Genomic DNA, 25,394 nt, shown 5'->3' with positions numbered 1-25,394 from the left:
CCCGTGAGAGTGTTCTTACATAGACACAGTAAAAACCCTCCAGAGAAGCACAGCTGGATTTGCTGGAATACATCCCAGGAGACACAGGCTTTGTCCATCCTCTGCTTCAGACCCCTCCCCACAGCTTTTGTGGCAAAACAAGATACTTGTCAGTGATGCTTCTGTGCCTGGTCCAGAACCAAGAGCACAGAGACAATTATCTGTTCTCAGCAGCAGCCTTGTGACTGTTTCCTGGTTTCCAAGCACAGAATTGATGACAGATTCGTTTGATTTAAATGTGGAAATAAGGAGCAGAGACTGCAGCAAGAGAGCAGGGGGGACACTTACTGGTTAGAAAGTCTTTGAAAGTAGAAATGGGCATCAAGCTTGAGTGAAAAAGGGACACCAGCTCTGCAGTCAGCAGGGTGCTCCACCACCTGGAACTGCCCAACGCAGCCAAATTTAGGCTGTGCAGTCACCGTCAATCCTAAACCTGACATTGAAACACTCCTGCTCTCCAGGTACATTCTGTGTTTAGGGCACCTCTCATTTCCACAGTGAGTCTGCATTTAGAAGAGACTAATTCTGCACCTACCCATTGCTGGGTAGTGCTGCCACGCTGGCTCCATTAAGAGTCCTCAGAAAACACTTGTATAATGGATGTTACAGATGTCTCAGAATACAGCTGAAGGATTTGTTCCCAGTTCATGCAATGGTTTATAGGCTTTTACAGTGAATTACTGAGGAATGTGATAGCTGCTTTATTCAGACAGTTCAACACAACTTCACATTTTGCCATTTGCTACAGAAATGATACAGAACCTCTAGATACCAGAGTAAATAATACAGAACACCCAGAGTTACCCAGATTGGATCATAAACCAAACCACATCAGAATTCTTCCTACTTCTGAGGGCTTTCTCTTGTCTTTCAAAGCAACTATTACATTGCACATGTGTGCCCTCACTTCCCCTATACTTCCGGTAACCAAATAGCTGCTGGATGCAGTAGAGAAGCAAAGACTTCATGGGAATAGTCTTAACATAACCACCTGGAATGACAACCTTCTCCATAAAGAAATACTGTTAATCAGGCAGTAGACAACTTACCCAAAGCCCTACATCCCTTTCCCACAAGCAGGAAACAGCTGATATATTCAACAACTTTCATGTTCCAATGCTTCTTGGAAGGAATGCTGTTAACCCATACTCTGTTGCAACTCTACATACATACTTCCAAGGCCACCTTATGTCTGTTCTAAACCAATACAACAAAGCATAAGAGCTCAGTAACAGTCATTTCTGCAGGACGTGGCAGTCTTGAGGTTCAATACTAGTCACTAAGCTCCAGATCATACTCAGGGTACAGCTGCTTTGTAGTAACCCCTCGGATAACAGCTAGAAAAGAAGGAAACACCATTGCTTTCATTAAGCAGAGATCAGGTCAGAAAAGTTGTTTGCATCCCAGTAGCTGTGTCCCACAGAGCCTCCCGCAGCAAAGAACCCAGCAGCTTCTCTCTGTCTATATGAAAACACCATAAAGTTCTTCAATAGCTTTCCCCTTCCTCACCCAGTTTGCCCAGCAGCATCTGCCCAGCATCTTTAATATCGTTATACTCATGGAGCAGAGAGATGTGCTTCTCCAGTTCCTCCAGGCTGTAGCCTCTGTAATGATAAAACCAAAAAGGTCAAAATGACACAGAAGGATTCCTGCTGCAGCACAGCGAGGGGGTTTGAGGTGTTCAAGCCAAAAGCAGAGCCTGAAGGCAGCAAGTTCAGTTGGTGCAAGCTGTAAATGAGCAGATTTTCAATTTGAGGCGTTTTGGCCACATCAAGACTTAGAAGAATAAACCCACCCAAAATCGAGCAGGAACAGGAACAGGCAGTGGTGACCCCAAGCCGTGCTTGTCTCTAACCTACAGCTAGGGAAAGGAATGAAGATCTGTTTAACCTCGAGGATAAAACAGCTTTTGGAACAATCTCTGTTCTACCATTCCCATTCTATGCTCTACCTGTTATCTTTGAAAATCTCACTCCTTTGCACCCAACACCCCAGAGGCTCCCTCCTCTCTTTCAAACCAAGCAGCAATTTTATCTCAACCCAGTTGCTAATAAGCAGCTGCCACAGTGCGTCGTCAGAAACCACAATAACACAGTTGCACTACCCTGTAATGCAGCACCCATCAGGCCAAAGCCTTCTACAGGCCACTTGTTTGCCTGGAAAACACCTCAGCTTCTTGATATGAAGGCTTAACCCACTCGCCTCAGGCACAAAATAAGTGGACCCTTGATCAAGATGGAACAGGAAAGGAAACAGTTTTATCTGGGATAAATCCAGCAGGTCATGCAATTCATCATCTCCATTGTAATTCCCACAGGAACAAGCTTTCCCAGGGTTGTGTCATCCTCATGGTTAAAATTACCCATTCCCAGTTTCCACATAAATTACCTCAGCAGCATCTGGGGTAAAGTTAAAACCCTCTTACGCAAGCTCCCGGTCAAACTTGCTTTGCTTCACCAGATACAGCAGAAAGAATTCCCTCGTGCCTTTAACAGGCCCCATAAATCAAATTCACACCATATCCAGCACTGTAAAGCACCAGGATAAAGCCAGGCTCACAAGAGGTCAGCTCTAAGCCCCGCATCAGGTTGTGTTTCAAAACAAAGGAGGCATCAGAGTGAACACAGAGCTTGGCAAGGACATACTCGGATAATAATTGTGCAATTTCCTGGTCCAGAGCAAGGTCCTTCTGCTTCAGCTCTTCGATTTCATACTGGAGGGATTCGTTGTTATCTCTGTTAGGTTGGCAGGGCCTTGGAGATGGGATCTGTGGAGCACAGAGGTCATTTAACACCAACTCAGCCCTGGATAAGATGCTGGGTGCTGGGCACTAATCAGATAATACTTGATGTGTCATAGGAGCGAAGTTAAAAAAGGGATAAAACACCTCCTGGGCAGGGAGGGGAGGGGAACTGGTAAAATATTTACTTGTTTGGCAATATTCGCCTGCTCCACGTGGTATTCATGGAATCCCAGACTGGGTTGGTTTGGAAAGGACCTTAAAGCTCCAGCTCCAACCCCTGCCATGGGCAGGGACACTTTTCCACTGTATCAGGTTGCTCCAAGCCCCTGTGTCCAACCTGGCCTTGAACACTGCCAGGGATGGGGCAGCCACAGCTTCTCTGGGCACCCTGTTCCAGTGCCTCAGCACCCTCACAGGGAACAGCTTCTGCCTAAGAGCTCAGCTCAGTCTCCCCTCGGGCAGGTTCAAGCCATTCCCCTTGGCCTGTCCCTACAGGCCCTTGTCCCAAGCCCCTCTCCAGGTTTCCTGCAGCCCCTTTAGGCACTGGAGCTGCTCTCAGGTCTCCCCTTCAGGAGCCTTCCCTTCTCCAGGCTGCCCCAGCCCAGCTCTCTCAGCCCACCCCCAGCGCGGGCGGGGACTCACCGGTGACTTGAAGCCGGCAGCGCCGCTCCGCCCGCCGCCACCGGAGGCCCTGGCAAAGCAGAGGGGACGCACGTCAGAGACCGGACACCGGCTCAGCGCGGCGCAGTGAGGGGAAGGGGGAACGGGCGACGGTGACCGGCTGTGACCGGATCCTACCGGCTCCTACCTCCTGAGCGGGGCCCGCGGCGGCGGGGCCGGGCTGCGGCCTGCTCTCGGTGAAACCAGCTCGGCCACGGCTGCTGCCTGCCGCCGCACCGGGTACCGCAGGGCATTCTGGGACTCGTAGTTCCGCTGCCGCCGTGGGGCATGCTGGGACCTGTAGTCCTCCCGCTGCCGCCGTGGGGCATGCTGGGAGTTGTAGTCCTCCCGCTGCCGCGGAGCACGCCGGGAATTGTAGTCCCACCGTTCCTACGGGAGCCGCAGTCCCGCCGCTGCCGCGGGGCATGCTGGGAGGTGTAGTCCCGTTCTCCCCCACACGGCCTGGCCGTGGTTCGTGCCCCCGACGGCTGCGGGGCTGCAGCCGGGATGGGGTCACGGGAGCCCGGCCACGCTGCGGGGCGGACGGACAAGAGCCTTATGGGACTCACCGAGGAGAGAACAGCAAGCGGCTGTGGCAAGGGAAGGCAATGGGATGCTTGGGGACATCAAGAACATCACCAGCAGAGATAAAGCTGTCATTGTCCCACTCTGCTCAGCGCTTGTGTGCCCATACCTGGAAACTGTGCTCAGTTTTGGTCCCCGCTGTATGATGTGGGCAGGCTGGAAAGGGTCCAGAGAAGGGCCACACTGGACACCCAGTGTTCAGGTGGACAACATGCAGGGGGTTGGAACTGGATGCTTTTAAGGTCCTTTCCAACCCAAACCGTTTTATGGCTCTGTGCTGGCACATGTTTTGCCCAGAAAGGTTCGACCTTTCTGACCTGGAATCCTATGATTCCATGACTCCTGGAGCAGTGCTGGAGGAGGCTCCTTCCCACAGCTTCCTTGCGCAGTGCCAGGGGCCAGCAGCACCATATCCGATTCCCTGTGCTGACCACACAAACCAAACACTGCAGTTGCCACACTTGGAAAGTCAAAGAGCTTGGGAATGGGATCAAACACCCGCGGGCCCCACCCGCCTGCGCTGGCTAAGACTTCAAAGGCAGGGCTGGGGCATCCCAGCAATGCACAGCCACTGAGAACCACGCGGCTCTGCAGGACACTCCTGCCCAGTTGCCCTGCACCCGGCGCTTGCCCAGGGCAACTGAGTCACCGCAGGGACGCGGAGCGTCACCGGCAGCGGGGCCGGGCACCGCACACCGCGGGTACCGGACACGGTGCCGCACGCACCCCGGGGAGCTCCGCGCTCCGGCCCCCATGGCCGAGCTCCGGTGAGGCCGCTCCGGCCGCAGCTCGGGCCGGGCCGGGGCGGAGCCTGGCGGCCGCCTCCGCCGCTCCCCGCCGCGGCTGACGTGGCCCGGGCGCGGGGCGGACATGGCGGACGGCAGCAGGCAGAGCAGGCTGGCGGCGGCCAAGAAGAAGGTGAGGGAGCGGCGAGGGACGGGACGGGACGGGGAGGGCAGGAGGCGGACGGGGTCTATGGGCACAGCGCGGATCGGAGCCGCCGGAACGAGCCGGGCCCGGCCTCCCCCCGAGGGGCACGGGTTTGGGCCTGCTCCGGGCCGAGCCGCGCTGGAGCTGCCGGGAGCCCCCGCGGTGTCCGCCCGCAGCCCGGGGGAGGTGGCCGGGGGGAGGCCGGGCCTGCGGTGCGGTGGTTGATCCCTACCTGCCCCTTCTCTCCCTGCTCCTTCCCTTTTCCCTCCATCCCCCCTGTTTTCCATTATTTTCCCTTATTTTCCCCTTATTTCCGCCCCCCCCCAGGGCTCGGCCCCGTCCGTCCCCGCGGGATGCGCCTGTGTCAAAGTCACAGGAATGCTCAAGTGTCCTGGAGCACTTGAGGCTTCCATTTTGAGATCCTCCCAATAATGGGATCCTTCCCCTTTATTCCACCTCGACACCGGCCTGGCAGCGGGGACAGGGGTTGCCAGAGGCGGCAGGGGGCTGGGGCCAATGGGGTGTTTACATAAGCTGCGTTTGGGGCTTAGGTGTGCAATAACACACCCCAAATGCCGTCAGACGCAGCAGGATCCACGTTCCGGCTTTATCAGTGTGGTGCAGGCGATAGGATTCAAAACCCGGCTGCAGATTGCTTTTCCCTTCATTCTGGTGTTGCAATGTCTGTGTCCATGTGTTATCTGCCCGTGGGGTTGTCATTTCCTTCCTGAAGTCCTTGATAGAGTGGAAGGTCTTGCTCCCAGACCCTGCTTTCTCACTTTGCTTTCAGGATTAGTTGTCCAGTTACATTTTTGCTTATTACTCCTAGTTATAACCCTAATCCCCCCCCAAGTATATATATATTTGAATTTCCTTTTAGTTGCAGTATCACGTTGTTTCCCAACAATATCGTTAGCTGTGTACAGAAGTTGAACATTTACAACTCAGAGCCACTGTCATAACCCCATCACGTTCATTCTTGCTTCAGGCTTCTCTGGACGTGTCTTTTTCGACCCATTAAAGAGCATTTCTCCTTACACTGGATTTGTCTTTTCACCCAGTGGAGTTTGGGTTGGGGGCTTTTTTTGACCTTCTAGAAGGTGTAATTCTGTCTGGACTTCAGAGTATTCCTTTTTCTCACAGCTTAAGGAATATCAGCAAAAGAACAACCCCGGAGCAACCGCAGGGACTAAGAAAAAGCGCAAAACTAAAGAAGACAGTCGACCAGAGACTCCCCCCATTGACGACCAGCAGCCCCCGGAGAATGTGAGTGCTCATCCCTTCTCCCAGATCATGTCCCACCTCCTTGGTCTTTCCTAACGACATGACTGGGGCTGGGAAATGGTTATGGGGGTGTGATAGGTGAATGGTGCCGGTGCCTGTGTGGCCAGGGTGCTACAGCACGACAGCAGTTGGCAAATTCCTCTCCAGGAAGGTACACACTAGTCAGGGTATGTGCTGAAGCGGTGTCTGATGCGGTCACAGAGCTGCTGTTTCGAGGTGCATGCTCCGATGGAGGATGCTGGTTTCTTTGCCTGCCTTTGATTGACGTTTTCTCTCTGTCCTTTGCTGAGCCATTTCTCTTATCCCTTTTCTTTCACCTCCTTTAGATTCAGAACATTCTGAAGGTGCTGGTGTCAGACCTTAACCGCTCCAATGGGGTAGCCATACCCTCATTGGACAAGAGGAAGGTGAGGCAGTGCTCGTGTCCCTCGCAGTCACTCCCTCTCCCTACTGCATGCTTCGGGTTCTGTTTACACTGACCTCAAGTTCTTTGGATGGAGCCTTGTCCTGACCGTCAGTTGCTTGAGTTTTGTTGCTGTTTTCATTAACATGGAGCTCTTCATTACCATGCATTTCCATTGCTCGTGCTTGTTTCCTTCTGGTTTGGGTCAAACTGAACATGTGAACCTTGTCAAAAACTCTTCCTTGAGACAGCTGAGCTTTGAGGAGAACCAGGAATTGGGGGTGAGGCAATAAACTAAGGAAGAGGTGGTGGTTTCTTAGTCTGCATTGCACCCATTCCATGTGTCATTGCTTTCTTTCCTAAAGCCTTGTTTCTGAAGGGCATGTTTCTGCTCATCTCCAGGCAAAGCAGCTGCCCAGGGAAAACTTCCTAGTTATTCCAGCCAACCCGTTTTAAGACAGGCAGTGAAACCTGCACAGCTTATGTACAGTCTGGCAAGGACCACGGGTTTAAATATGGTTAGGCAGGAAGTCAGATACCTCAGGTCAAGTATTTGCAGGCTTTAGCGTCCTCACGTTCCCAGGCTTCTCCAGAGGAAAGGGCAGTACATGAGTGAGAACAGAAATGTGTTCAGGAGCAGACCTATATAAACAGCTTTTAAAAAACCCAACCTCTTTTCAGTTTATTTAAATAAGGCTCCATTTGTGATAGAAACTCAGGGAAGTCAAACTGTGAAACCTGCAGGATGGAATGGAGTTAGCTCTGAATTGCCTTTGTATCCCTTTGTCTCTGACAACACAGCAGCTCCTCTGTCCAACACATAGTGAACCGCAGGAAGTTCTTCCAACTAGAGCTTGCTTGTGTAGGATGAGTGATGTGCAGACACCTTGCCAGCTTTGAGGGTGCTGGATGTGCCTGTCTGGCAGCACCAAGCATGTTTTGATTGCATTGTCACTCATGTCATGGGGAACTGCTCTCAGTTAATACTCTTTTAAGTCGTATCTCAGGGTCTTGTTTCACGTTGGAGGGTGAGATGGAGACGGGTGGTCCTGTGCTGCTGCCGAGGTGGCCTTCCAGTGTCTGCAGCTTTAGTCCTGTTCTGCTGTTGGAGGGTTTAGTACTTCTATTCATTCTTGTTTTCCCATTCTCTCCCCCCACCCCCCTTATCAGGGCAAGATATATTGTATCTGATTGGCTATTATGGAATTTGTGGATTTAGGAGTAATTTGGAAAGTAATGTCTAACTGCAGTATGGAATGAAAGAAGGATTTCTCCTTCCAGTTGTTGTCTTGTAAAAACCCTGAGTCAGGAAAATGCTGTTCAGAAACTCACTTGATGCTAATAGGGTAGAAAAGCCGCTGTTAGCATCTGAGCTGCTGCTGCCATTGGTGTCTTAATGAGAGGCAGAGACCTCCCATCTCACCCACTTGAGCTCTCTTGGCTGTGAAACACAGAAAACCCAGCAAAATAGGAGCCTTTGTGTGAAAGCAAATGGATCCTACTATATGCTAAGCTGAGCAGAATTACTAACTTCTTCGACATTACAGAACCTCACAATGCATGATTTAGTCTCTTGCTGCCTGCTCTTCCTTGTTTCCAACAAATTCAGCTGCTCCAATAGTTTGGGGCTTTTTGAAGGAATTATTTCTGAACTGCTTCTTGTGGAGGAAGGAGTTCTTGTGGTCAAGGCATGTTACTGGTTGAAGCATTAAGCTAAAACAATGTCTTGGTCAACAGAACTTGAGATGTACTGAGGAAGGGGTTCCTCCTGTTCACCTGATCTTATATGTTGAGAAGTGTCTGAACCAATAAAGGTGAAGTAATCCATGGCTGGAAGAAGTAAGGGAATTCCTGACCTTCCTGCAAGCACCTCACATATATTGCTCCTTGAGAGCACGAGGACCTGTCCTTCTGGAAGGAAATGGGGAGAATTCTGTTTGTTGCCCTCTGCAATCTTTCAGCTCATTGCTTTCATTAAATCTCACTAAATGTCTTTGCTGTTCCTGTATTCCTCTTGCTGCTTGGTTTGTGAGTGAAGTGCTGAGCAGGTAAACAAGGAATGCCAAGAGAGAGCTTTCGTGTCTCCTGTGAAGTGCCAAGAAGGGAGTGACCGAAGTAAGAGGGAATTCATTCAGATGGAGTTGCAGAGAGCTGCAGTGTTTTGGTGGAGCTGAGTGTTACAAGATTATCTCATTTGCTTTGTAGGGTTTTTAATGATGACTTAGCAGAGCTGGCTGATGAAATAAAACATCTAGGTGCCATAAAACATCTGTGCATGTTTTAGGCAGCCTTTATAGCTCTCTGATATTGTACAAGGTAGAAGAAATAGTCCAGTTTGGCTTGGTAGAGTGTCATCAGATCCTCTTCATCCTCCCACGAAGGTTGGATGAGAACTTGCATCGCTGTCCAGAAATAGGTTTTTGGCTCTTCCTTTTCCATTTAGATTCTTGTAGTCATGGGATTCATAGCTCCAGCAGGGCCCCAGGCACCTGCTCCCAGCCACACCGACTTTGACCTGTTCAGAAATGTCCTGCTTCTAAACTTGTGGTTTAGAACTGAGCTTGAGACAGAGCCTTTGAGTTTGACCAACCTAGTTTCCAGGTAGTCACTAACCTGTTCTTTCCCATCTCAATCTGCATACAGTGATCCGTGTTTTCCCCAGACGCATCCTGAAGGCAGTGCTTGTCAAGGCAGAGTGACAGCCATCTGGCTTGCTTTTTGGGGGATCCTTTGCAGTAAATCTAGTGTGTGAACTTAGACCTGGGGAATATTATTGCCTGTGTTAAAGGAGTTTGATTATGGGACACAGGCTCTGAGAGGGCTCACGTCTAGGACAGTGTTTGTGGGTTGATGTAGTCACCTCTTTGCTCTGGGGAGAACACAGATTCCCTTCCACATGTTTCCTAATGGTTGATGGCTCACATCTGTCTAGTTGTCACAGGCAGATCACAAGGTGACGTGTTCACGTGTGGTTTTGTTCACTGTGCATGAAGGCTGTAATTCCTGTATGTGTTTTGTGACAGGCATACTTTGACAGTGATGTTGCCACTCGTAATGCTGAACAGCTTGCTACCGATGTCCCTGTGCTATCTAACAGCAACAGCCTGCCTAGTTGTGGTTCTGTTCTGCCTGCTCCTGGGAGCATGCAGCTGACACAGGTTTGTGAATTACCCTGACTATTGCCACTGAGCCATGGTTAGAAATACCACTTCTTGTTTTGAGGAGGATGATCTTCATAAATATGACATGCCTAGCTTAGATTTTCTGCTGTTAAAAATACTACATCCTGCACTCCCCATCTCATCGTCATCCGTCTATGAGAGCAGAGAGAGTACTAGCACACACATGCCCCTGCAGCTTCCAAAGCTGTTTTCCTTCCTGTTCTCTCCTATTTCATTAGCAGAAAGTAGCCTTAATAAGACAGAAGGTCTCCAGTCAGCCCAATCTGTGTTTCCTTTCACTACTTAAAGATGCAGTTGAAGGTTTTTCTAGCAAAGCAAAGTGTTGATTATGCTGATAAATAGTAACAGCCAACATAGAGCCTGGAACACTGAAGTTCCTCTGTTCCAAGAAAGCCAGGCTCACACCACTCGGTCATTATGTGTAAGCCAGGACTGAGTTGGTGGTTTGAAGTTCATCTTCCTTTGGGAAGCAGTAATTACAGGTACCATGGAACCTGAGCCCAGATGTAATCAGGTGTTAGTGACACATTCATGAGTGTGACTCCCATCTTCTTTTACAGGCTTGTAAGTTTTTGTGTTTTAATCCACAGATTCATGACACTGAGGATCATAAAAATGCTTTGGATGAGAACAGGTGAGTAACTGTGTGTGTTTTATCAGTTTGGCAACAGGGCCCCAACACATTAAGGTCTGATTGCTCCCCAGTGCTGACATGATTTGGGCTGTTCTCTGGGAAACCCTTTCATTTCATTTCCTTGTTCCCAGGTCTTTCTCCTCAACAGAAAGTCTCCGGCAGTTGTCAGAACAGCTCAATGGCCTCGTTTCTCAGGTATGGCCTCATTTGATCCATTTGTCCTATTAATTCTATTGATGTTTGTTGTGGAGCTTTGAGCAGTCAGCTCAAGAAAACACTCTTCAAGCTCAGAGGTGTGTTCAGTCATCCTGCTAAACAGTATCAGATTTAAGCATTGAGAAGCAAAAAATCCTGTTTTAGGAATGTAAAGTTTCAGCAGTAGGAAGAAAAGCCAGAGTGGGATGAATGAACAGTATGTATTCATGGAAAGAGGTATTCTTGATTCAGTAGAAAAGAATTTGAATTCAATCTGCATAATTCATATCAGCTTGTCACAGGGGGAGGCTGCTTGTGTCCTTAGCTAGGAAAATATGTTTTCTGTGCCTGTGTGTGGTAATATGAAGGGAAAGGTGCTATAAGAAGTATTACTGTGATAGTAGTGATTCTTTGCCTAGAGGAATAAAACTGACTTACTTGACTGGTTTGCTTTTAGTCTACATCGTATGTGAATGGTGAAAGTGCGGTTTCTTCCACAAACATTAAGGAAATGGAAGTAAGTTCTTCTCAGTTTATCTTTTCTCTTCTTCCTTCTTATTTGCTACTTTTGATCTCTTATTGTGACTCTGTACTTAGAGCAGTGCTATTGAGACCTGACTGCACACTTCACAGACATCATTGTCAAGTGTGGGCCTGTGCTGTAATCGGGTAGTTGTGATCTACAGTAAGAGATGGGTACTGGAGGTGTTTGCAGTTTGGGGACTGGGGATGATTCACCTTCCTTGCAACCACAGTTCTCACTTTTGATTGGCTTTTATGTCAAAGTGAAGCCTCAGCAGAAATGGATAAAAATACCAAAGTGTGATAATGATTTATTTTTCTGTCCTTTTTAATGATTGCTTTTTTCCTCCCCTCCTCCTTTTCTGCTCCTTCCTCTTTCCTGTGTGTGCATGTGCCCGTCAGACACGTTACCAGGAGCTGGCAGTAGCCCTGGATTCCAGCAATCTAACTAACAAACAGCTCGTTACAAAGATAGAGGAATTGGTAAGAAACAATCCAACCCACCAGTTTGCCATTGTCTTTGCTGCTCCTCCCTGCTCTCTGGGTGTCTGCAAGGTTATGGGTTCTCTCATGGTGCCACAGGGAAAGCTGCTTACACAGCATTTTGTAAGGAACAAAGTGCTTAGACCAAAGCATCCTGATAAACTAGAGATTTCTCGTCCAAATCCCTGAAGTACTGAATTCTGGTGCTGGCAGCAGTGGGGAAACCTGTTTCTGCAGGTGGTGATGCTGTTCTGAATTTATCAGCAGAATGGCAGCAATAGGTCTAAGAGAGAGCCTGGGGCTGGTTGCTGATCATATCCTCAGCTTCCCTTGGCACGATGACTGAACTGCTTTGTCCTGTGGCCTGCATGGGTTCCTGCTGCTGCTTTTCAGCTTTGGGCTTTAACACTGCAAGAAATGCAGCTCAATGGACTTGTATGGTATGAAAAGAGCTTTTCCCCATTTTCTTCCTCCCAACTACACTTTTCGGGAAGCTCAGCATTTCCCAGTGTACCCCATGAGCACTCTTGGTTTATTTTTGGTTTCGTGTTATTTTTGTTCCATTGCTTCTTTTTGTCTTTTAGCTGGGCTGCAGAGATACCTGGTATAGTGCATTGCCCACCCAAGATTCTCCTTGTTTGCCTGAATGATGTAGGGCCTTTGCTTTTCCTTGCTTGTGTTGTGCATGGGCATTGCTAGAACCAAACCCTCTTAACTCGTCACCCTTCCATCTGCAGTCATGTTTCAAAATTCACTGAAGTGGTAGCAGTAAAGAAGCTGTTTGGCCAATGTTGCTTCTGTGGGAAGGGAAGAAAGTACCAATTCTGTAGTTACTTATGAGGCATCTGTGAGAACTGCCAGGGGGACAACAGCAGCAAACACAGCAGCACAGTTTGTGTGGCCGCCTGGGCAGGCAGCTGCTGCTTTGGGCTCCTTCACTTCATATCTCAAGATGCACTATGTGTGGTCATCAAACCTCTAAATACTTCACCCATGAGGTTGAAATAGGAGAGAATTAACTCTTTTCCTTACATTTGGCTTCAGTGCTCTCTTGTACCACCTTTGGCAGAAGCCTGCCACTGTAAGCATGGCTCTGTGTGACTCAAAGACCAGTTGAAGTGGGATAAAGGTCTAAAGACTCAAAACTAAAGGAGAAAAAGTGGGGTTTTTTGTTTGGGTTTAGTTTTTTTTCTTAGCATTTTGGCGATCACCATAATACAACAGGATTACTATGATGAATTGCATCTATGCGGGATGCAAGTTTAACTGAAGTTGGTGGATGCTCAGATATAAACGTACAGGCGTTTCAGTAGTGCTGTTGGAGTAGAACTGTAGTAATATACTGAGCAATGAAAAACATACCTGGCATATAAAGTGTCTTAGTGAAGGGAGCCCCAAATCTGTTACTTTTTTAGCCAAGGTGATGTTCCCAGTCTGTACAGAAAGCATAATGGAAATTCTGTTTGTATGCATTGGGCATGTGTCCTACTTCATTAAAGTGAAAATGTGTTCCAGCAATCTGAGAATATTTGCTCTTAATACATCAATTGTCTTCCATAGAAACAGCAGAACGAAGAAGCAGTGAATCAGCTGGAGAAGGTAAAGTGTGTCCTATTTTTGGGTACATACAGAAATAGGTGTCTGTTTCTGTGAGGAGTAAAAAGCACAGTGAAGTGTGGCACACGTGTGTGTCATCTCATCTTCCGTTACATCCAGTTTCATCTGTAGCATAAGGTTGAATATTTTGACTTCACAAGTTAGGCCTGGCAGGTACTGTTCTTATTTTGACAAAAGCTCATCTTTAAAAGCTCAAGCATTGGAGGAGCACAGTGGAGGCAGCAAACCACAGTTTAGGTCTGTGCCAAGAGCTTGCATTCCAGACACTGCCGCAGTTGTGCCAGCAGTGACTGCGCTATGCTGTCATCGCTGTTCCAGGGTGGATAAATAATGAAGTAGTTCAAATGATGGAAGACTGAAGCATGTCTTTAGAAATCCTGGTATCATTTAGATGCTGGAAGTACTACCAGTGAGTCACTGCTTTTTTAGTCTGACATAAACCAACAAGGGTTAACTGCTTGTGTGTTTGTTTCTACAGGAAAAGAAGGAGTTTGAACAGAAGTTTTCTAAGGAGCAAGCAGCACTGAGGGAACAGCTCCAGGTAAGACAGAGCCTTTATTACAGTAATATTACCTGGCTTCTGCTGTTTTCTGCATTACTGACCACTCATGGTCTTTATGCTGGGAGCCATGAGTCCATTCCTTCAGGAAAAGTGGGAGAGTCAGTCAGCCAGACTGTGCTTAACTGCAAGAGTTCTTTACCTTTACTGAATTATCCTTTTGTGGCAACCATGATGTTGCAGTTACAAGCAAAGAAGCTTTGCACTGAGCTGATTCTTCTTTCCTAAAGGTTCATATCCAGACAATTGGAATTCTGGTTTCTGAGAAGTCTGAGTTGCAGACAGCCCTTGGACATACTCAGCAAGCAGCACGGCAGAAATCAGGTAATTGAGTGTGAGTGCTCCAGCTCGTGCTGGTGCTGAAACTGTGGATGTCAAGTCCCAGGCGTGAGAGCTGCTGGCAGGCAGCTCACAGCACTCCTTAATGAGCAATAGTTGGCACCATCACTGCTTCTGTCATCATGGCTGCCCCCAGATGGGAGCATGTTGAGCCCATGGCAGTTGAGGTTCTTTTGTGCATCACTAAAGCCTTGTCAGCCCTGTTTGGGCCTGATGACTACCCCAGACTGTTCCTTTATGACTTCTGTTGCTTTTAAAACTTAGTTCCCTTCTCCCTGCCCATCCTTCCACACAGCTGTCATGTTAATGTAGGTTTTACCCAAGCCTTTCATTCTGAACTAGATTTGAGTAGTTTATTCTATTAGGACCCCCTCCCCCCCCCCAAAATGGCATGTTATCTATTGTTCTGCAATGGAAGTTTCATTATCTTCCTCTAAAAGTGAGGAAGGCATTCAGAGAACCTTGCTGCCCAGAGCTGCCTTTGAATCACCTGTAGAGCCAGGAGTGGAACCAGGTCCACTGATTTGCAAAGCTCTGTGCTGCCTTAAGAGTTTGTTGACAAAGTAGAAGATGCTGTTCAGCCAGTTCCAAAGAGCTCTTTGTGATCTAGTCTCAACTGACTCTGCTCTGACTTGTTCAGGAGAAGCTGAAAGCCTTGCTGCTCGTTTACATTCATCTCGCCAGAGGGTATCGGAGCTGGAACGTACTTTGTCCTCCATCTCTATGCAGCAAAAACAGTCAGAGAAGGTAAGAGTCACCTCTGTTTATGCTTAAGCAGCAGTTCTACCTTTGGCTATTTGCTTGTCATTACACTACTGCAAAGTCTGTCATCCCTGCTTGGAGAAGAGGCAGAAATTAAACTTGTACAGCCCTGCACTCTCCATGATCAAGGCAAACTTCATGCAGGTTTTTGTGACCACTAATCATATGGCCCAGTTGCTGTTATCAGATGTGATACCTTACTTCATTAGTCCCACCAGCTCCACACAACAAAAGCCTCACTGAGACCTTGTGCCAGGAGGGTCTCCATCAAGCAGACACTTTACTATTGATATTAATGCAGAAGCTTGCAGAAATAACCTCAGGTTCATTTATCCTCATCACATTTGGAAGGACCGAGTAGACTTATTCCTGACAAACTCGGGAGGTTCTAAGCAAATTTGATATGAGGATTTTGCCAAAGTTATGACCTTTTCCACTTGAGCTGAACTTCTAAAGGTGAAACGAAGTTATCTAAGTGGCTAAAGTCTGGACATGAATCAGTAATTCATTTTTTCTTCAGCATAACAAAGAGTTGGTGAAGGAGCGAGACAACCTGAAGCTGGAACTGTACAAACAAAGGTAAGTCCATTCTGCTCTTAGCTGCAGAGTAACACTACACAGTAGAGCCACAAAACATAACAAGGGGCATGGAGCACAAGTGGGAACTTCATTTAAGAAGTCATTAGATAGGATGTTCCTATGACTCTTAACTGCTATGAAAAATGATTGTAAATTGATGACATGGACATCAGCAGAGTCATAGTACACAGAATGATGCCACTTTAATATTGTGTTTGCTTGTTTCAGCAAAAGTAGTGAGGAAATAAAGCAGCAGAATTCGGAGCTGTCAGAGCAAGTTCACTCACTGATTTCCAAGAACTCAGCTATGAAGCTGGATATGGAGGATTTGCATAAGAAACTGGAAATGGCTGAACTGATGATTCAACAGGTAACCACAGTACTTCTGGGATGGGAGGGTAGATCACTGTAATCACGGTAAGATCTTGTTTCTGACAGTGGAGACAAGACTTAAGTCTGGTTTTTAAAAGAAGGTACAAAATCTCATCTTAGTAAAAACATCCTCTAGTAAAAGCACACATCTTAGTAAACATCCTCTTAGTAAAAGGCTTTCAGCAAGGCCTCTGAGGAACAGAAAGTCTGTATTCTAAGGAGCTGAAGGAGTAGCTTGAGAGATATTGCAGTAGTGGTCTGCTAAAAAGAATGATATAGAATATGAGAAGGTGATCGAACAGAAGCGTGAAAACAAGGTGACCTTTCCTGCTTGGATCTATTCAGCATTTTGGTTACTCAGCTGTTGCTGTTTCATTGAGGAACCAGTTGAGTAGGGGTGGTGTCTGTACCTGCCTAGCAGAATAAGGTGAATTGGACAATGGCAACTTGAAGGTCAGCTGGGGAAAGTTAAGAGAAGCAGCCAGTTAGAAAGGGAATGAATGCATGAGGCCAGCTGGTGGCAGTTCAGAGAGCAGCCTGCTGCTAAGGTGAGTCTGCAAGGGAAGAAAGGGCTTTTATTTTTTCCCCAGACAGTGGCCTAAGTTACCCTTGAAATAAAGCCAAGTGCTGCTCTTCAGGGTACTGTATGTCAGCTGAGCCAGCCTTGCTGCTGAGTCCACTGGCATGTTCCAGACATTGGCTTTGAGTTCCTGACATGTTTGACAACTTTTAAGGTCACTGGCTTTTATACTGTCTGATCTGACTGTGTAATACAGACTCTTTGATATGCACAAAGGTTCTGAGCCCAATTGTTGGATTAAAGCCTATTTTCTTAATTAAAAAGAGTTAAGTATAAAACTGGTAGGAAGGAGCTGCCCAGTTAAGTCTGGTTTAACAGGGCTAAAACCTAAGCTTTATGATTTTAATTCCTGCTTATTCTTTCATTGAGCTTCACTGTGAGTTGGAGCACTTTAAAGGCCTGTAACAGGTTCCAGCATGGATCATGTAGCAGGTTACTGTCAGGGGAAAGGCAAAGCAGAAACTGAGTATTAATATTTTGCCCTAACTTTGTGGCCTTTTTTGGCAGTTCTCAAGTCAGGCAGGAAGTCTGGATGCAAACCAGCACTTGCAGATGGCACTGGAGGAGAAGGCAAGCCTGGAAGCCCAGGTTGCTCAGGTAAGAGGTTTATATTAAATATGGTCCAAACCTTCAATGAAATTTGTGTGGCAGAGGATTCACAGGGATTGTCTACTTAAGGGATGAAGCCTGAGCTTTGCATTAACACTTGGTTCCTCAGGCTTTATCCCTTAAGCAGTCACTGCCTAATTTATTTGGTTAATGCAGTTTTCTTTGTGTTTTACTTTGTTTTGAACAGCTCTCGGAGTCTCTTCAGCAGCTCCAGGCAGAAAGAGATCAGTATGTAGAGAAACTGAAGGAGGAGCAGAGCATTTGGCAGCAGCGGGTACAGCAGCTCTCTGAGCAGGTAACATCAGGGGCAGCATCACAACTGCTTTTGACAAACACAGACAGGACTAAAGCATCATGAACATTGTTGCCTTGCAGGTTCACACAATGGCAGAGGAGAAGGAGAAGCATATGGCCCAAATTCGGGAGCTGGAAGCCAATGTGACAGAGCTGTTGAGCAAATCAGGTAGGGCTTCCAAAGTGGGGCTTCACATTGCAGAGTGCCAGCTGGTTAACTGTCCCCTCTGTGCATGAGATACAAGTAGGTCTGAAAATGTGAAGGCAGCTGAAAGCCTGAAAGTTCCATCCTAGCAAACAGCAAGTGAACTACTTCAGCTAATGACTGTTCGTGTCTTTAGGATCTGCCTGACTGTACTGTCAGCTTCTCTGGCTCAGGAGTTTGGGAAGGAAGGATGCTGGCAGGATGCTCTTGCTAGGGCTGTGAGGGAGTCAGCAGGATGCTGTGCTTGGTTTTGGAGTAGTTTTGCTCCTTTGTTCCCGTCGATGCCCTGCAGTGAGGATTGGGTACAGTGGTTAATACTTTCTGAGTCATAGAGCCCTATAAGTTGGGGTATGGTTTGTGTATGTAATAGTGATGTGTATTACACAGGGATTTAGCCCTTTGATAGAGCTGCTTTTGATTCCATTTCCATAGCAGTTAAGCCCATGGATACTGAACCTTCCTCACCAGAGAGGCCCACAGCAGCTGAGCTGAGTCTTCAGGAAGAGATCCAGCGGCTGCAGCAAGAGAAGGAGGAACTGCATGGGCAGTACCAGGCCCAGGTCCGGGACAATGAGCAGCTGAGCCACCTCAACAGGGAGCAGGAGGAGCGGCTGCTGGAGCTTGAGAAGGCTGTGCAGCGCTACAACGAGGAGTCTGTGGACAGGCAGCAGATCCTGGAGGACATGCAGAGTGACAAGGCCACCATCAGCAGGGCACTGAGCCAGAATCGGGACCTGAAGGAGCAGCTGGCTGAGCTGCAGAATGGGTTTGTCAAACTGGTACGTCTCTTCTCTGCATCTCTTCCTGCTGCTTCCCTCACTGGTGAAGCACAGATGTAGAAACCTGGCAGAAGCGTTATCCATCTCTTGTCCTCTGAGACTATGGATGCTCCATCTTCTGTGATATATATTCCCATGCCAGGAGGTTCCCTGTCATTCCTTACTCCCTCAGGTGCTTTGGCAAATGAACCAGTATCTTTGTCCAGAGCAGTTTCCTTCTCCCCCTCATCCCCTGGCAGTCAGGCTGTTTCTTTCCCTCAGTATTCCTCCTGTGCTTTCACCATTGAAGATTCCCGTTTTCTGTTCCCTGCATTTGCCCATAAAGAAGTTCTCAGCAGTCTTCCCTCCTGCTGCTGTCATTCCTATTCCCTTTGGGGCCCTGGCAAGCTGACACATGGTCTAGCTGCTTTTTCTTTAGCTTCTTCTGAACTCTTCTTGGTTTTGATTGTCTGTTGCTCTCTTTGGGATATTCATACAACCCATCTGTTTGGAGCTGACAGGCTGTGTGATGTGCCAGGCCTCCTCTTGGCACCATCCCAGCACCCATTCCCCTGGCTCTTCCCTCACTCTCCTCCCATCTTCTGAACCTTTCTGTAAGTTACTTACTGTACTGAACAGTCCGTTTATGGCCCTCAGTTACACTCAGTAACTCAGGGGGTGGCTCCCTGTTGTACTGGGAATGAACGTGGTTTATTGAGCGTGTGTGTTTATGGTGGTTGCGGTGGCTTCTTTATACAGTGGTGTTTGTCTTGCAGACAAATGAAAACATGGAGATTACCAGTGCCCTACAGTCAGAGCAACATGTAAAGAAAGAGCTGGCCAAGAAGCTTGGGCAGCTGCAGGAGAACCTGGGAGACCTCAAAGAGACGGTAAGGGACAGGCGGGGATGGCAGGGCAGGTACTGCAGTGGTTTATGCAAACTGCTGGCAACTTCCCAGACTTTGATGGAAGGGTGGAAATCGGGATTGTAAGGATCAAGCTGGGAGCCTCCCATGTCGTCTGCTGTCTGATGTGGGGGACCAGTGTGTGGGGCAGATGGTGGCTGCCTGCCTGGTTGGTGGCTCTGGGGCACTGTTGACAGTTTGCACATGTCACACGGATCAGCTTTTTCTGGCAGAAATGGTTTGATGTGATGGATTTGTGTTGTTTTGTTAGCTGGAGCTGAAAACACAGGAGGCTCAGGGTCTGCAGGAGCAGCGGGACCTCTACTACAGCCACTTACAGCAGTACACTGTGGCCTACCAGCAGCTGTCTGCTGAGAAGGAGGAACTACACAAACAGTACTTGCTCCAGACACAGCTTATGGATCGGCTACAGCATGAGGAGGTTCAGGGGAAGGTGACAGTGGAAATGCACCTGAAGGAGCTGCAGCAGACCAAGGTAACAGTGAAAAGGGGAAGTGGAAAAAGATGGGAGGAAACATGCTTAATTACATTAAGTATTCATTACGGGGAAGGTTGGACCAGATGATCTTTTGCAGTCCCTTCCAACCTGGGCTGTTCTGTGGTTACATCCTGTATAATACAGGTGGACTGATAAATGTCTGGAGCAGAAGCACTGCTTTTGTGTGTGTGGTGTTGCTGCCTGAAGATGCAGTGTCTGTTCAGAGTCTGGCTTGTGTAAGCTTCAGTGACCTCCTTCTCTCTTGCAGGAAAATCTGGAAGCTGTAGCTAAGGAAAACAAGGAGCTGCAGGCCCAGATCAGTCAGTTAGCAGCAGACCTGGATGGCAGGATTTTGCACCGGTTAGAGGGTGAGTAGCTGCAGCTGGTCTTCAGGGAGGAGATAGAGCTGAGCTCCCTGGGTTATTACCTCCTTGTTTACTTTCTCCTTCACAGGAGATGGAGTTGAAAGTGAAGAAATGACCGAAGAAATCCCCAAATCTTCATTTGTGATCCCAGAGAAGTTTGAAAGCCATGAAGAAATGGTGAGTCCTAATGGGCAGAAAAGCCTTTGGGTTTAGTTCTACACAAACATCTAGAAAAGGAGGCAGAAGAGAGGTTCCATTGGGTGCATGGAGCAGGCTGTTTATCAGCTGTGATCCCTTCCAGCTGAGGCACAGTAATGAGGAAGTTTAACAGCTCCTTGTGCATAGTAGCAACAACCCCAAGACTTCTGCAGCATCCTTGCAAGAGAGGTTGGAAGTTTGGCAGTGGCTTTAATTCTGAGACAACTCAGCTGGCAGAGTAGCTGTGTGATGATGATGATGATGTTCTCTTTAGTCTGGAAGGCATTTGGAAATAGTGTTGAACATAAAATAGAGTCATATTTGGAAAAGACTGTGATCAAACACGTGTCTTCATGGCAGCTGGTGTTTAACCTGCATATTGGTACTACATGGGAATGACAAAGACTGCAGTAGTTGTTGCTGATTTAGCTCCAGGGAAGTCACTTAGTACTTTGGTTTCATACCCATAAATAAAATGGGGTCAACTGTTACTGTGCTTGTCCTGAGCTGCTCTGCTGATCATGCTTCACACGGGAGGAGCGCTGCCATGCATGATCTGGGATTCTTTGCAGGTCGATTTCTTGACATCGACCATGTCCCAAGTGGAGAAGGAGCGAGAAGATCTGAGGCAGCAGCTGGCTGCTCAGAGGCAGCAGTGCAGAGGCCTCCTGCAGCAAATAGCAGCTCTCAGGCAGGAGCAGCAACATCACGTCCCGCTGGGTGGAAGTAAGTATGTGGGGACAGTGTGAACACCGAGGCGTGCCTTGGCCAGCTGCCTCACTGCAACAGAGCTCCAGGCTTTGTGAGTGCCTCGTGTCCAAGGAGGAACTGTAAATTCCACATGTCCGTCCTAGGTTTTGCTATGGATACTGTTCCAGTGGAGGTTCACGAGGCTTTGAAAACTGCCATGGAGAAACTACAGGTAAGCAAAGGGTCTCCTCTTCCAGCCCTGCTGTGCTCCTCAGTGAGTCTTTGATCCAGTGTCAGACTCTTACACACAGACAAGTTTCAGGGGAATAAGTAGCAGATATGCCATAATAATAAGCTACTTCCTGAAATGCTGCTCACTGCTGGTCTCATGCAGGTAAGCTTCAGTAGTAACTCCTCTCCCCACCTCATCTCCAGACCTGACACTGACCTGTGACCTTCTAAAGCAATCACTGAAAACCAAACTGAGTATCTTCACTGTACTGGGCTGAAGCAGCTGCTCTGCAGTCTTGGCACTGAGCCTGACCAGAGCTGTGCTGTCCCAGCAATGAGAAGGTTAAAAGGCTCTTTGTTCCAGCAGCCCTTCTGCTACCTGAAATGCAGAGGTGCTGTTTTACCCCTTCTCTAGCTCTACCCTCTCTACAACTTGTCTCCAGTTCGATGCTAAAAAGGAGCAAAAGCAGTGGGATTTGTCCCCTAGGCTCAGAGCAGCCTGAAGGGAGGGTGTTGTCTCTAACACAGATTCTCTGTATGTGAGCAGTTGAGGTGATTGATACCGATTTGTGTGTTCAGTTCCGCTTCACAGACCTGATGCACGAGAAGGCTGACATGAAGGAGCGGCTGGAGGAGTTGGAGCATCGCTGCATCCAGCTCTCTGGCGAAACAGACACCATTGGTATGTTTAGGCAGCACCAGCACAAGCTAAAGCTTCCTTGGTGTGTTAGGTATTTGGGGAGGAGGAATTCCCCAGCAGCCTTTAGAGCTGGAGCCCTCCAACTACCAATCAGTTCATGTCTCTCTTGCTGCCTGACTAGTCTGGATCCCCATATCACAGAATTCTGTACTTAGGGTAAGGCTTGTACCCAAATCTTGCTAACACTCCTTATGCTTCCCTTGTATTCCAGGGGAGTACATAGCATTGTACCAGAGTCAAAGGGCTATCCTCAAACAGCGACACCAGGAGAAGGAAGAGTATATCAGCAGATTGGCTCAGGATAAGGAAGAGATGAAGGCAAGGAATCTTTTTCTATAGCACTACTCTAAGCAGGGCAGGCCTAGGGAGTGCTTGCACAGTCCTCTGTTCTTCAGCTGGCTTTAACTTGGAAGCTACTTATTCTGTGACAGAGGCAAGACTACAAACTGTAGTAGTGTTCGTGTGCATGTTTCATAGGCTTTCTTTTCCTTTGGTACAGGTGAAACTGCTGGAACTACAGGACTTAGTGATGCGTGTGGTCAGGGAAAGAAATGAATGGTACAGCAAGTATGTAGCAGCTGCTCAAAACCCAGAGCTGTTGGCGAGCCAGACTGAAGGTGTATCGCCAGTGGAGAGGCGCATTGAACTGAACGCTACTGATGGAGAAGGTAAGGTGCAGCCAGGACAAGCTGGGTAAAGTGGAACAACCTGAGGTCCTAGTGTTGGACACAGATGGGAAGAGCTTCCTGCCTTGTCTGTGTTTCCTACAGGGCTACGAGACGTGAATTTATCAGATGAAATGGAACAAGAAGCTGCGGTTCTGCATCAATCCGGTTTCTCCCCCATTGACAGTAAAGCTGCTCAGCCAAGCCAGGAGGACTCCACTGCAAAGCAGATCATGCAGCTTCTCAGAGAAATCCAGAACCCTCAGGAGAGGCTGAGCTCCCTGCTGGAGAACCCCTGCATCCCCTTCTTCTACCGTGCGGATGAGAACGATGAGGTCAAAATCATGGTAGTTTAAGAGGTGCTAAACCTTACAGCAGTTTTCTATGAGCCTGAAAGGACTTAACTGACTTGTACGTGCCCATACCTCTGCTCAGTGCCCTTGGTCAGAACAGATACTTAAAGACATCAGGAAAAGAGGGATTGCATCAGCCAGAACTTGAGCATCAGCCCTCATCTTCCCTTTCTTCTGTTACTTGGTGTGCTTGGAGCTCAAACTAACCTTGGGAGGCAGCTGGTGCTGGCACTTGGCCGGGGAAAGGGGCTTCCATGACTTGGGGCAAATGACTGAATCCCTTGTGCTGGACTCTGGTGCCAGCAGCCAGCTTCACAGCAGCGGTTCTGATCCATCACTCATGACTGTCATCAGCCTAGTCCCTTCCAGGGCTCCCAAAGTAACTAACTTATTCTGGTAATGAACTCTTTGGACTTCAAACAGGTTATTTCTGTTTCATACTATGTATCTTAAACTTCCCTCTTTCTTCTGCAGCCTGCCTCTTGCAACTGTATTTGAAACCAGCCTTGAACAGCCAACAGGTAGAGGCTCCTGGCTGTTTCCAGTGCTAGGGTGAGGGCCCAGGGTTGCCTTTTGAGTCTTTTTGGTTACTTGACAAAGCTTTATGTGATTCTTGGGAGTGGGGTGGAAATGTAACTGCACTTTGAAGGATGTGTTTCACTTGTATGTGTCTGAAGGTTTTATTTATTTTAAAAATGGGAGAAATAAGTAAAAGGAAGCCACTTAATAAACATGCTTTGTTTTGAATTTCTGGACTCCAGGAGTTCTGCTTCTCCATCCCTTAACTTTCCTCTTCTCGCAGTTGGGTAAGGAGTGCATTAAGTGGGTGGAATGCTCCTGTGGCACTTGTTTAAGTACCTGGGACATACATCAGCAATAGCAGGATGACTGGCCACTGCCTTGAAGCTCTAGACATAAGTCTAAAGAGCAAACAAACCACAGAGGAGAAGGAAGCCCTGAAGCAGCAGCAAAGCCAGTGCCCTGTGTGTACAAGTGGATATCTTGCAACTGCATCTGCCTCCCAGGCAGGAACTGCCTGTTCCTTAGTCAGGTTGGTTCCAGAAATGGAGTTTCAAGGAATATTGCAAAGGAGGTTTAAGGGACCCACCAGCACTGCATGTCTGGGCAAGCACACACCTTGTCCCTGTTAACCTGTCCATGAGAGGGAAGCACAGGAACGTGGTTTTTGGAGTTGTCCAGCACGGTACAGTTTGTCTTTCCAAATGGTTCATCCTGCTGTTTCCATACACAACTGAAAAAGCATTCACAGAACAACACACCCTTCCCTGCAGGGGGAAGATGGATGCTGGTTTTTGAACTCCTTTCATGTGAATGGCATTAGTGGTGTCTGTTACTAGGACAGCAGAAGTGATGTGGGCTCCATGCTCCTGGCTGTGGGTCTCTGTCCATAGTCTATCCCTGTAAAATGCTGTATATTCCTTGGAGAGAGACTGAGCCTTCTGCAGTGTTGAGGCCTGCTCAGGTTATTCATAAATCTGTACCACAACTAATGGAGGTAGAGCTATGACTTAATACAGAGCATTGCTGCAAATGGAATAACTGTTTATTGCGTGTTCTACTGTAGTAGGGGGAAAGAAACAAGACCAGTGAGGAAGGGCTGTGGGTCTCTTGCACAGGTCATTTAATCATGTAAGCAATCTGCTTTCTGAACACACTTCCTCAGCTGGGCACGAGGTTGCTTTTGCACAGATCCCCTTGAAATCTGGCCAGGAAAAACCAGTGAAGAATGAATTCTTGGTAAAAACCCACAACCCTGCCCTGGCATTGATGCCCCTTTTCACTGAGCTTTCATGAGTGTTGTTCTGTAGCCAAAGTGCTGACAAGCCCAAGATGTTTCTCTTGGCCAGCATTTCAGATTCAGTTTTCACACTGTTCTCTTCAGGAGTGTTTCCCTGACCACACCTTGACTTGAAGTGAACTAAGAGCAGAACTACTGTTCAGCTGACACCCACTAGTCTTAAATTGGAGCAGGTGAACTGCTTCTGCCCCTCTGAGGTGAGAAAAAGGAGGAAAATGCTTCTTAAAGGCCATAAAGCACTGAAGAACAGGGAACAGGACACTGCTGAATCAATGGACACAAGCTGCTCTTGTCTGGGAAAGGTAGCTGGAATTCAGATCAGTACAATACTTCACCTTTGACAACCAGTAAAGGTTTCTAGTTTTGCACAATAAGGCTCTAATAGTTAACTGGCATAAATACAGTTTTGGTTTCAGAAACAGAATATTAGTTAGGAACAACTCTGTATGTAACACCAGGGATAGATGGAGCAGTTCCAGTGAGGAAAGAAATAGGACAAGGTAGGACAAGCACTGGTTAGTGTGCCTCAGTTGCAGGGAAGCTGAGGTTGCAACCCATAAAAACAGGCAAGAAAGAGACAGCCTGAACACACAGAGGAAGGAATCATTAGAATTCCCCTCAACCCACTAGTACCT

The 25,394-nt window shown here is 47.9% G+C and overlaps 2 protein-coding genes across 6 annotated transcripts; one reads left to right on the top strand and one right to left on the bottom strand.

Annotated features, from left to right (window-relative positions):
* Positions 1-716: 716 nt before the first annotated feature.
* SWI5 (SWI5 homologous recombination repair protein) lies at positions 717-4,899 on the bottom strand. Its single transcript, XM_034067737.1, has 6 exons — positions 4,648-4,899; positions 3,591-3,832; positions 3,425-3,473; positions 2,685-2,806; positions 1,549-1,643; positions 717-1,376 (listed from the first exon to the last, which is right to left on the bottom strand). Exons 1-6 carry the CDS (start codon positions 4,897-4,899, stop codon positions 1,312-1,314), a joined length of 825 nt encoding a protein of 274 aa, XP_033923628.1. The 3' UTR covers positions 717-1,311.
* GOLGA2 (golgin A2) lies at positions 4,795-23,695 on the top strand. Of its 5 annotated transcripts, none has more exons than XM_034067386.1 (28): positions 4,795-4,945; positions 6,101-6,223; positions 6,568-6,648; positions 9,668-9,802; positions 10,417-10,460; positions 10,592-10,655; positions 11,113-11,172; positions 11,580-11,660; positions 13,221-13,259; positions 13,756-13,818; positions 14,067-14,160; positions 14,816-14,922; positions 15,458-15,516; positions 15,745-15,886; positions 16,976-17,065; positions 17,265-17,372; positions 17,453-17,540; positions 18,012-18,355; positions 19,111-19,224; positions 19,511-19,735; positions 20,007-20,106; positions 20,192-20,280; positions 20,874-21,027; positions 21,156-21,223; positions 21,802-21,904; positions 22,134-22,240; positions 22,422-22,590; positions 22,693-23,695. In XM_034067386.1, the coding sequence occupies exons 1-28, from the start codon at positions 4,898-4,900 to the stop codon at positions 22,941-22,943; spliced, it is 3,150 nt and encodes a 1,049-aa protein (XP_033923277.1). In that variant the 5' UTR covers positions 4,795-4,897; the 3' UTR covers positions 22,944-23,695. The 5 variants fall into 5 exon arrangements, with proteins under 5 accessions (XP_033923277.1, XP_033923276.1, XP_033923278.1 ...); XM_034067385.1 differs by having other exon boundaries at positions 18,009-18,355; XM_034067387.1 differs by lacking the exon at positions 6,568-6,648 and having other exon boundaries at positions 18,009-18,355.
* The last annotated feature ends 1,699 nt before the right edge of the window (positions 23,696-25,394 follow it).

The sequence above is a fragment of the Melopsittacus undulatus genome, chromosome 11 (assembly GCF_012275295.1).
Source record: "Melopsittacus undulatus isolate bMelUnd1 chromosome 11, bMelUnd1.mat.Z, whole genome shotgun sequence".
Classification (NCBI taxonomy): Eukaryota; Metazoa; Chordata; class Aves; order Psittaciformes; family Psittaculidae; genus Melopsittacus; species Melopsittacus undulatus.
This window is presented reverse-complemented; position numbering and strand designations above follow the sequence as displayed.

Coding starts and splice junctions, on each gene's coding strand:
- GOLGA2 (XM_034067385.1), top strand. CDS start 4,898: ATGGCGGACGGCAGCAGGCAGAGCAGGCTGGCGGCGGCCAAGAAGAAG. Junction 14,923..15,457: donor AGCAAAAACAGTCAGAGAAG/GTAAGAGTCACC, acceptor TTTTTTCTTCAG/CATAACAAAGAGTTGGTGAA. Junction 18,356..19,110: donor AGAATGGGTTTGTCAAACTG/GTACGTCTCTTC, acceptor TTTGTCTTGCAG/ACAAATGAAAACATGGAGAT.
- SWI5 (XM_034067737.1), bottom strand. CDS start 4,899: ATGTCCGCCCCGCGCCCGGGCCACGTCAGCCGCGGCGGGGAGCGGCGG. Junction 1,644..2,684: donor ATTGCACAATTATTATCCGA/GTATGTCCTTGC, acceptor TTATCATTACAG/AGGCTACAGCCTGGAGGAAC. Junction 1,377..1,548: donor GATGCTGCTGGGCAAACTGG/GTGAGGAAGGGG, acceptor CTTCTTTTCTAG/CTGTTATCCGAGGGGTTACT.